Here is a 10,840-nt window from a genome sequence, read left to right as displayed (position 1 = left end):
GTTTGATACACTGTGGTATTATCTACTTACATACACCCTTCTGTTACTGCCATACATCTCACACTTGGATTCATCAGTAAATAGGACATTTTTTTCCAGTCATCAGCTGTGAAATGCAGGTATTTCTTAACCCACCCCAAGTGTTTGGCCTTCTTTTCTGTGAAGTGGTTTAGAAACTGCTACTCATCCCGTGAGACCACTACAAGACTGCCTTCTTTTGACAGTACATTTGTCAGTTGGAGTCTCGCCTTCTTTAGTAAGCAAATGCTGTGTCTGTGTTGAATTTTCTCCCGGGGAACTAAGCTTGATGCATTGATCCTCTTCTGATGGTGTGGTCACTTTTGGTCTGCACGATCATGCTCTGGATACAACTATTCCAGTTTCTGCAAAGTGTTTTATGGTTCCATGCACTGCTCTTTTTGAAACCTTTGGTCTCGCCATGATTTGACATTGAGAAAGTAGCTCTTTGCTGTAAAAAACAATTTGACTTCTGACACTTTCACATAGTTCTAATGCCTTTTCTCCAATATCACAATGCTACTTAGAAAGTAATCATCTGCTGGACATTTGAGGCACAGCTGTATTTATAACAGGTGAACAGTGACTGCAAGTTGAGTTATCTGGGTGAACCACCTGAGTGTCATCTGAGCGCCTGCTTCAGTGTAAGGGATACAACTAAAGAAAATCTGACCGTTTGTACAAAGGAGTTGAGTTCGCCATTGCTTCACATTTGCTTGATTTTGATTGCTGACCTAGAAATAGTCCAGAGTCTTAAATAATTCTTCTTTGTTTTACACGATGTAAGTTCTTGTGTTTTTAAATGTTTCTGAATCCTCAAACTGTCTGATTCTTTCCAGGTTTATGTGAAAATATTATAGATTTTTGATCTGGTCGCAGACTTTTGAACCCCACTTTAAAAAGATCTGCAGTACAGACAGTTATGTAACTGCCCTTAGAGTCATAGCTTTTCCACTGAGTAGCCACTCTTACAAAATGATGATCTATCTGTATAGGAGCTGAATGTAAACCTGGATGAAGTACTTTGGTACAATACAGAAACAAACTGTTTCTCTTGAAAGCAAACTTTTAATACCAGAAAAAGCTGAGTTTCTCTTAAATGCTCACTGATCATTGGGGTTTCCATCTTAGGGTGAGATGGCTGTAGAGGTTTTCAGCTGCTTGTAGCATTGGTTTGGGTTTAATCAAAAATGGCTTTCCTGCCTCTCTCTCTCTCTCTCTCTCTCTCTCTCTCTCTCTCTCTCATTTTGTCACGGGCTGAATTGCTGCCTCGTGACACAGTTAAAAACTGATGTGAGACACTAATATTATTGTGCCTCGTGTCATGTTATCTTACGCAATCTAAACAGGAGGGAGTAATCGTACAATAGAGGTGCTGATTACTCATTTTAAATTAATAAATCGTATTTATTCATTTTAATTAATTAGAGAGGGAGAGATCATCTGAGATCCCCCGCTCTGTATTCGATTGAAATGAAAACTTGCAGGTTGCCACGTCCATGAACAAACGTTAAAAGAATACTGGTGACGAAGCTTATCACTGCCCCTGAAGGCAACACGTCACCAGTAAATGAAAAATTAATGTTGGTTAAAGAAACTGAACAGACAAGAGTTTACAGTAAAAGAAACTAATTGTAATATTTAACTCGCAAGATAAGGATTGAGTTACATGGTTTTGCTTTAAAGAGAGTGTTTTGGTGAATGTGCCCAGTTGCAATGGCATCCTCCCTGCCACAACCTGCAGTTTAATTGTTCCTTTCCTGAAGCTAATCCAGCCAGAGTTAAGGCCTAAAGCCTAGTATCAGCAAAATTAAAGCACTGAAGGTGTTTTGGACAAACATCAAAAGTATCATAAGCTTACTCAGATTATGGTGCTGACATGTCTGTGTAACAGTCCAATGTTGGCACATGCAAAAAAGTACACAACTCAAGTGTTTCAAAGAACAAAAAAAGTTTATTTCATTTTGCATTACAACATATATATTTTTTTGTTAGTGCCTTTGAGCAGTAGTAAATGTTTCTTCCACAAGAGGCACTCTTCTCTTTGACAGAAAGGCACCTCTCTGTGCTGGCCCCAAGGTGGCACTTGGATCCCTATTTCTTGCTGATGAAGTACTCGTGGCACATCTGAGTGAGGCAGCACACCAGGGTGACAAACTCACGGAAGTCCACACTGTTGTCCTTGTTCATGTCCAGGTCCTTGAAGATGCGGTCTATTGCTGCCTTGTCATTGGCTTTCTGCAGGTAAGAAAAAAGTTAACAAACACATAGTCTGGCTGCACGTAACTTTCTGCCATGCACATGTTTCTGTTTTGCGTGTGGACATTGTACAACATTACCACTATACCACTATTAATATACAAAGCTCTACATGTAAGTCAGTGTATTCATGCATCCTTCTGAGTCTGCAGGACTGAGACAGAGAGAGGCCAGAGGTCACTCACCACCAGCAGCGTTCCAAATTCATTCTCAAGCAGCTCTTTCAGCTCCGCTTTATTCAGGGTGTGAAGGTCCCCCTCCTTGCCAGAGTATTTATCAAAGGCCTTGATGAGGAGTTCCATAGCCTTTTGGATGTCAGACATGATGATAGCTGTTTAAGAGGACAGAAATAAAAAAGAGTTAAATTGTGACACATTGGATTTTTCCTGTTTTTATACTGTGATGACGCAGACTCAGATGAACTAACTGAAGAAGTTGCTTTAGGATGATGCTCTCATTTAAAGCTGCCATGACTCCATCTACAGGCTGAGTCTAGATCTGTTAACTTCATCATGTGACATTGTGGTCAAATTCGAAATGCTAACAAAGGACATAGTTAATATCCACAGCTTGAGGGAGTGGTTACAGATGAGGGAAAGGAAACTACGGGAGTGCAGGGACTGTGTGGTAGAACTGACATTGAACAGAGTTACTCAGTTACACATACTTTTAATTTTTGTCTTTTTTTTTTTTTTGACCGGACATTGTGTTTAATCATATACTGTAATCACAGAGACAAAATACATGCATAAAGTAACAAAATATATACTCAAGGCAATGCACAGTAATTTCATTTTGAAGATCTCTTAAGCATCAAGCAGTGGCTGACATCTTAGCTTTTCTATCTGCCAGTGTTTTTCCTCTGGATTTTCCATTGTACTGGATAAAAATAAACCCTGGGTTTCCACTAGGGCCCAACCACTCGTACTTCCCCATGTCACCGGTCTCTAACGCAGCGTCTGTGCCGAGTGACACAGGACATTGTTATGGCAACAGCTGAATCTCTCAGGTAACTGTGCTGAACTAGGTAAAGGAGCAGGTCAAGGCTTGATTAAAGTCCCAGTAGACAATTTCAGATGTCTGTTCTCTTAGCTGAAAAGTGTTTTTTTTCCACTGACTCCATGTACCCGAGAGACTCAGTTAAGTTCTGGTTGCATTCTGACTTGTGTGGTGCTGCTCCTTCTCTGGGGTGTGGCGAGCTGAGGAAACTGTGGCATTGGAGGGTTTGTAAACAGATGGGAATTGTGGAGGAAGAGAGCACAAAAGAAATACCATACCAAATACCCGTTCAGATGTTTGGTTGCAAGTAAAAGTAAGAATCAAAGGTTGGTGCCAACTTCTGAATGTGCAATGCATCAGTTAAAGGACATTTGAGGCTAAATAACTGCCAGTTGAGCAAAATGAGCATCATCTGTTGCAACATTGCAAATTTCACAGGCAAAGAAGAAAAGTCAAAGTTGGTTTAAAAATATACACAGAGCTGATAACTTTGCAGTTTGTGAATACTTGCGAGCTATTTTTGAATTTCACACAATTAAAACTGAATTAAAAATGACCTGAAATGTCTTGCATTCAAAAGAATTTCCTATTGCAAAACGTTCTGGTGCAGTTTTCTTAAGTCAGTAAATAAAACCTAACAACCAACAAAATGATGTTGCTTAGATTTTCTACTCACCAAGGTTGGGATTTAAGGAGATCAGAGAATGAAAGTCAGTCTTGCAGGAGCTGCAGTGATGGGGGGATGGATGCAAAGGATGCTTTATACATCACCACACCCACTGTCCCTCCCTCCATAATCCCTCTTTCATCTTCAGCCACTCCTACTTCTTGTCCCCCCCCCCCCCCCCTGTAACTTTTTTTATTTCAGAAGTCTCTCTTTAACACTGGATTTATGTGTTGTTGCTTAGAAAATGATCAACAAACCACCGATGATTATTTACGCTGGTTGTCAGGGAAGTCTGATGTGAATCATTCTATACTTCATGTCTACAACATCCTGCAGTCTGATAAGCGCAGTGCATGTATGCGCTCAGGAAGCATTTTCAAAATGCTAAAAGTTAACATAATTTATCACAGTGGCTTAATTGATGTCATGATCTGAAGATTGCATTTGAATCTGATGTTACTGCTGTTAGAGCTGCAGACCGTGTGACACATGGAGAATGTGAAGATGAGCGGTGTGCTGACTTTTCAAAGCAAAAATTTGCGTGTTTACAGCTACAACATAATTAAAGCCATGTGGTCCTGTAACAGTCTTTTTATATTTTCTGATGCAATGTATTTGATGAAATACAGATTTTATGCTTAGTGTTCAATAAAATTCAGCAAAAATGTGCTTGTTACAGCTACAACATAATTAAAGCCATGTGATTCTTTGAACAGTTTTTTATATTCTCTGATGAAATGTATCAGATGAGATACAGATTTTAAGCTTACTGTTAGCTGACTTGCTTTTTTCTCAGAAAAAAAAAATATTTCAGGGAAAATTTCATTATATCTCTATTCATTTTTCTTTTCCGTTGAAGCGTGTTTTTTGCAAGCTGATGGAAGGAGAATTACAACAATTACTGTGTGAACCCAATCACTTTTTGTAATGATGTAGTCACATCACCCTTTTAGAGGTCACCTCGCTCAATCCTGTGAAAAAAAAATCAATGAGACATAGTCTAGAGCTTAGAGCTTAGAGTTTAAAACATCCCCCAAAGAACTAACTTTTATCATATTTAATTTTTCCCATCATAATCTCACCTGCATCTCTCTGTTTCAGTTTGTAAGTTTGTCATATACAGTGTCTCTGTGCAACAAATCCCAAACACATTTTGATAATTTTCCTGACTTTTCTTGAGATATAGACCAAATTTGCGATTTCTGTTGCAGTGCCCGTCCTGAAAGACTTAGCTGCCTCACGCATTCTCAGGCCAAAGAAATACATGTTATGCATGTTTTAAATTAAATGTGTGTGTGTGTTTTTTTTTTTTTTTTATTCACTCCTGTATCAGAAGACATTTAAATTGTACGTTGTACTAACTAATGTCTGGTGCTTCTGTGTGTATAATTGACTTTTATCTATTTTTATTTAATTGTTTGAGTCTCACATGATTCTAAAATGAAAACCTTGGGCACAGTGACTCAGTGAGCGTTGATTGTTATGGTCTTAAATGGGTCCACTCTTCCTTGCAATTTTGTGGTGGAGGCTGTGACTCACAGGCATGTCCCTGAAGCTCATGAGTCATACTGCAGAGACCAGGAATGAGAGTCCAAAAAATCTGCACTGTGGCAACTCTGTGTATGTGTGTTTCCTTGTGTGTGTGTGTGTGTGTGTGTGTGGTCTGTTGTGTGACTTTGAGTTAGTTATCAAAGGTCTTTTCCTGCCTCTCCTCTTTTGTCAGGGTACAATTATTTTGGTCTCTAATTAACAACTTCAATCAAAGTCCAGTTAAGCACAGATCATAGATGAGAAGTTAAGTCGCTCTCACCACCATGCATGTCTTCTGCAGATAAAGTTGTAATGCAACATTGCACTGCACTTTTTCACTGTGTGGAAAACATTTGTCAAACTTTTTTCCTGTCGTCTTCCTTCCCCATCTCACTCACTCAAATTAGGGAGGGAGTATCCATGGAAACCACATTCCACTTTACTTCCAGCCGTGATTCATATGAAACTATGTGCAGTACAGCCCGAGTGGTTTTTAACAACAGTCAAGGCAAACATTATGATTACAGTTATACTCTTCTGCCCTCTAGTGGTGAAGCAGAAATACACTGAAAAGAAAACATACTTTCCATCAGCGCTTTCCCAAAGAGAATCTGGTGGACAATTTTAAACAGAATTCAAAAACAAGTTTGCTACTTTTATACTGTTAGTATTTAAAAAAAAATAAATATATATATATATTTGTGGGGCAATTTCAAGCTTTCGTTACAGAAAGACAGGAAAGAGATGACTGAAAATGGGGGGCGGAAAATACAACAAACAAAAGCCTTCATCATTAATTTTATTATTTACACCTCTGCTGGCCAACATGTCTTCATGTTCCATGTAGCTTCACCTTGTCTCCATTGTTCAAAGCTGGAGCCAAGCTAGAATGGGGTCCCATGAGGAAAAGTTGGGCGCTTGGGGCAGTGCCTGAACAGTTTTGTTGGTTGTTTTATCTTTGCAGGATGGGATGAAAAAAAAGGTGATGGTATATCCTTGATATTGTGATTAGAACAAGCAAGATGTCAGCTGGCATCTAAGCAGTAGCGAAAAGGAAACGAGAAGTGAAGTACTTCAACATTATTTATAAGCTACATCATCAGCCATAAGAAGATCACAATAGTTTGATGCTATCTCCCATGGCAACAGCTACAAACCGGACATTGATATGTTCAGAACACTGGTGTTATAGTTTCCTAGATTAAACTGTCCACTGAGGGGGGCCATTCTGCCTGTGTATGTTCAAGATAGGTGTGGTATGCATTGGAGAATGTTTGCTAATCTGTGAATTCACACGAGGACACACCTCCACAAAGAATGATTTGAGAGATAATAAAACTGTGAGGATGCAGGGTTATTGAAGTTGACATGGTTGTGACACAAGTCATGATCTCGGCATTAGTGAATCATCATTGAACAAGATTTGACCTAGTCGTTGGCGTCACCAATGGGCTGGTGTCTTGCTCCATGTTTGGGGAAAGTAATTCAAACAAATGATTGTATTGTTTTAGGCCATGTGATAAACATGCAGTTTATTCAGTGCACGTCATACTTCTATGAATGCAGTGGTCTTTTTTATCCCAGAATATACATCAGCTGCACAAAAGGGATATTGAGAAAACAGTCAGCAAAGTAGGAATTCCCGGCTCTGAACTCAGCTGTGGGTCACATGGGTGTGGTGCTTGTGTAAACTGAGGGGCGAATACAAACTGTAGCAACAACACACACACACACACACACACACACACACACACACACACACACACACACTGAAAGTATTGTAGCCTAGCAACTTGAGTGTTTGCCCTGTAACCATGAACACTGGTAGGCCGCAAAGTCAGGCCCTACCCAAGGAGGTGTGTGCAAAGCTCATGAGTCACTTGGCACTCTTTTGCCCTAAGTTTGGTCTTCTAGGCGTTCCTTCCTCAAGCAGTAACAGTTCTGCCTACTTCTTTGGGATTGGTAGACAACCACCAGAACCCTTGGTCCTAAACCCTAACCCACAGAACGCTATCCTTTACATCTGTGACGAAAACATTTGATTGGTGGAGCTTTCTGGTGTCAGCACATAGCTTGAGAAGAAGTGGTGCCTGAGAGTCATGATTTTAGAGCAAAAAGAAAAAGAAGTACATTTTCTGGTCAGGGAGTGTCTGCAGGCGGAGGGCTATCCTGTTCCTCTCTGTGGTGCTATCCAACTTTGACCAGACATGGAACACAATGAGAAGAATTTAGTGGAAAAACAGGGGTGTGCTGATCTGCAGTACCCTGTGACTCAGGCCCTCCACATTTATTCACAGTGCCCAGTCCTGCCTTGCTTCATCAAATCGAACTTCAACTGACTTAATATGCAGCAAACTTTGTCCAGTTACAAGGCGCTCTGTCACCTGATTTATCTGTTTACGAATGTGCCATGATAGAGAGTTGCAACATCAGCTTCAGAGAGAGGTGTGGTTATGACCAGAACATTCTGCAGATTCCTCACCTCAGTGATAATCAGGACTTTATCAAACAGAGAGGGAGGGGTTTGTCTGCCCTTTCATACTCAGGGAAGCATAAAATACACGTAGGAATTACATCATCACACCTAGTGTTGCAGGTGCAGTTGCCAAGAGAGCAAGTACACTGTGATCTCTGGAATGGGTTTTACTAGGGTGTGAAATTGATGCAATCCAATGGCTAGCTGGGAAATAACAATATATATGGGACTTGCTGTTTTAATATCGATGTGACATGTTTTAATTTTTAATATATTTATAAATAAAACTCAAAGAGGCACAAGTAGTTTCATATTTAAATGAGAGAAAATGTATGATCGCTTATGGACAAACATATGAGCCTAAATATGCAGTAACTTACACATACACACACAATTCCCACTAGACACATGAGGTTTGAAATTCTTAAGTGTATTTAATGGACAAAACTATCTTTACAAAAATTGAAATGCTTTTTGGTCTCTTCTTCTCCTCTCTCCTGCTGTCGTCTTTTACTTCTTTCCGGTCTTCTTCATGTGCATCTGATAGCACTGCTCACAGGCAATGGAAAGTCCAACAACCAGTGAAACAAACTCCTCGAAGTCCACCTGGCCGTCGCCGTTGGTGTCCAGGTCCTTCATGATCTTGTCTACAGCAGCAGGGTCCTTCTGAGACTGGAGGGGGGAAGAAAACCTTGGGTTATACTGCACGTGATAAGTGACATAATTATAATGAGCAGCTGTGTAAACATTTTGGACACTGTCATTATGCACTTTACACGTTGATCCCTTCTCACCTTCAGGAAGTTAGACAGCTCGTTCTCCATCAGCTCTCGGAGCTCTCGTCGGTTGAGTGTGCCGGTCCGGCCCTCCTTAGAGGCGTAACGGTGGAACACCTTGATGAGTGACTCCATGGCGTTTTCCAGTTCTGAAGGCATGGTTGCTGGAGTGTGTTTAGACTGAAAAACAAAGTTCAAATAGATATGATCACTGATGGCATATGGTTTAGCTTCAGTGCCCAATTTAAAAAAAACAAGACCTCAGGGGACTTTGATGAAAAAACTGAATGATAAACCTGTTTTAGCTGTGATACTTGATGATGTTTACCTCCTCGAATAACTTTCATAATGTAACATGTCTTCCTGATGACCTGACTTGAAGATTTTAAGGGGGACGGGGGAATTCAAAAGCCAAGGGGCAGATCCTCTCAGCGTAAACGGTAGGACTTGCTTATGTATTTGCTTGATTATTTGTCTTTTGGAGGAATAAAGGTAAGACTCCGTCCTGCAAAGGATTGCTCCATAGCTTTAAGTAGGCGTGAAGCAACCCAATGAAGAGGAAGCAACACTTGGTCCTTGTTCCAGGGCCTTTCCCACGGATGAATAATGTTCATGAGACGTGAGAGACTGTCTGTTAAGTTAAGCTGTTAAAAAAACCGCTGCAAATACTGACATGATTTACAAAACAGTCACAAAACTGAAACCATTTTGAACACACTTGACCTTGTTGCTGCAGTGAGTGAGTTTCACTAGTTACAAAGAAAAAGAGGAAGGGTGTTGTGTGTTATTCATGTGAGAGGTAATGGAAAACTGAATGAGGGAATTCTGCTGAGACCCAAAATGGTGGAATATGATGAAAGAAAGGAGACAGGAGACTATAGCTGCAGAGCACATGTGTGGACATGCCCACAGTCCAACCACACCCTTTATCCATAGTGCATATGTATGTATGGGTATGTATGTGTGTCTCCACTGTGTTAACAATACCACAAGTGTATACCACAAGTGTAGTAAAATGTGAGTGAAACCAGAGTAAGTGTAGTAGTAACTTACTGTAGCCTACTGTGTGAGTCTTATAAAAATCTTAAAACAGTCCAAAAATGATCAGTGTGGATTGAAAACTGACACAAAAAGAAAGAAGAAAAGCAACTGAAAAAAACTGAAACCAATCAAATGAAACTTGCAGCACCTTTTACTACGTAAGTAGTAAGATACTTAACAGCAGAGAAACCTTTACCAACTTCTGTAAACGAGACTCAATTAAAGACAATGGCCACGGACTTGGCATGTGTCCTTTTACGCAAACTATGACCGGCGGGTAAAAGTACATGATCCAACACATTCCTTCTACACCCAACCGGCTGTACCTGCTGAAAAGTTTATGAAAAAATCCTGACAGCAATGAGAAAGGAGCAGTGCAGTGTTAGTTCTTACCGTGCAGGGCTGGGACGTGGTCGGCACAGCAGAGGTGGGAATGTTCAGAAGTTGGGAAGAAGCGCAGCAGAGATTTTATACTCTGGCGACGCCCCGGCTGCTGTGCAGTGTGAGTCAAGCGCTCTTATGGACCGAGGACTATCTACAGGATCTACTGCGACCCTGGCTCCGCGCACGGTGGTGGGCGGTGACACCATATAACAAGTAACTTCACATGAGATTTTTTTTTAATGCATACTAACTTCCGTTTCTTCATCAGTTATTAGATGACAGTGAAGTTGTCATACAAGTAGGTCTAATAAATAAATATATGTCTCACTGAAGGCATCACCGTAGGCTATATTTTACTGCTATAATAATAGCGTCAGGAGTGGGGTAGTATTTAGAATAAATCTACTACTACTACTACTGTAGAACTACTATGATGGATTATATCCCCCCCGGTTTCTCTGTGTTAATAACCTAACACAGAAGGAATAGAAACAATTGGATAAAACACAACTATAACACAAAGGAGCTCCATATGAACTAACAATAAACAATATAAAACAATGAAGTTCTTACAAATCCCTCTTCAGGACAGGGTGACTTCAGGGAGTGTCCCCAACTGGGTCTACTATTTAAATTCTTACAAATTTGCAATTAAACTAAACCTTTTTTGAGGTCTGGGTGGGGTCTGAT

General features: G+C 40.3%; 2 protein-coding genes across 2 annotated transcripts; both read right to left on the bottom strand.

Annotated features, from left to right (window-relative positions):
* Positions 1-1,952: 1,952 nt before the first annotated feature.
* LOC139634171 (ictacalcin-like) lies at positions 1,953-4,041 on the bottom strand. The gene is made up of 3 exons (XM_071500483.1): positions 3,953-4,041; positions 2,463-2,608; positions 1,953-2,256 (listed from the first exon to the last, which is right to left on the bottom strand). The coding sequence occupies exons 2-3, from the start codon at positions 2,598-2,600 to the stop codon at positions 2,113-2,115; spliced, it is 282 nt and encodes a 93-aa protein (XP_071356584.1). The 5' UTR covers positions 2,601-2,608; positions 3,953-4,041; the 3' UTR covers positions 1,953-2,112.
* Positions 4,042-8,363: 4,322 nt separating this feature from the next.
* Positions 8,364-10,300, bottom strand: s100a10a (S100 calcium binding protein A10a). The gene is made up of 3 exons (XM_071500482.1): positions 10,160-10,300; positions 8,744-8,905; positions 8,364-8,621 (listed from the first exon to the last, which is right to left on the bottom strand). The coding sequence occupies exons 2-3, from the start codon at positions 8,882-8,884 to the stop codon at positions 8,460-8,462; spliced, it is 303 nt and encodes a 100-aa protein (XP_071356583.1). The 5' UTR covers positions 8,885-8,905; positions 10,160-10,300; the 3' UTR covers positions 8,364-8,459.
* Between the last annotated feature and the right edge of the window lie 540 nt (positions 10,301-10,840).

This window comes from Trachinotus anak, unplaced genomic scaffold, assembly GCF_046630095.1.
Source record: "Trachinotus anak isolate AG129_WGS33_773 ecotype Australia unplaced genomic scaffold, CSIRO_AGI_Tana_v1 ptg000016l, whole genome shotgun sequence".
Classification (NCBI taxonomy): domain Eukaryota; kingdom Metazoa; phylum Chordata; class Actinopteri; order Carangiformes; family Carangidae; genus Trachinotus; species Trachinotus anak.
The sequence above is the reverse complement of the archived record's forward strand: the minus strand, read 5'-3'. Positions and strand labels throughout refer to the sequence as shown.

Bases quoted from the DNA above. Each gene is read 5' to 3' on its own strand.
- LOC139634171 (XM_071500483.1), bottom strand. From the start codon at position 2,600: ATGTCTGACATCCAAAAGGCTATGGAACTCCTCATCAAGGCCTTTGAT. The intron at 2,257-2,462 runs GTGAGTGACCTC...TCTTACCTGCAG, and splicing joins AATTTGGAACGCTGCTGGTG to AAAGCCAATGACAAGGCAGC.
- s100a10a (XM_071500482.1), bottom strand. From the start codon at position 8,884: ATGCCTTCAGAACTGGAAAACGCCATGGAGTCACTCATCAAGGTGTTC. The intron at 8,622-8,743 runs GTGAGAAGGGAT...TCCCCCCTCCAG, and splicing joins AGCTGTCTAACTTCCTGAAG to TCTCAGAAGGACCCTGCTGC.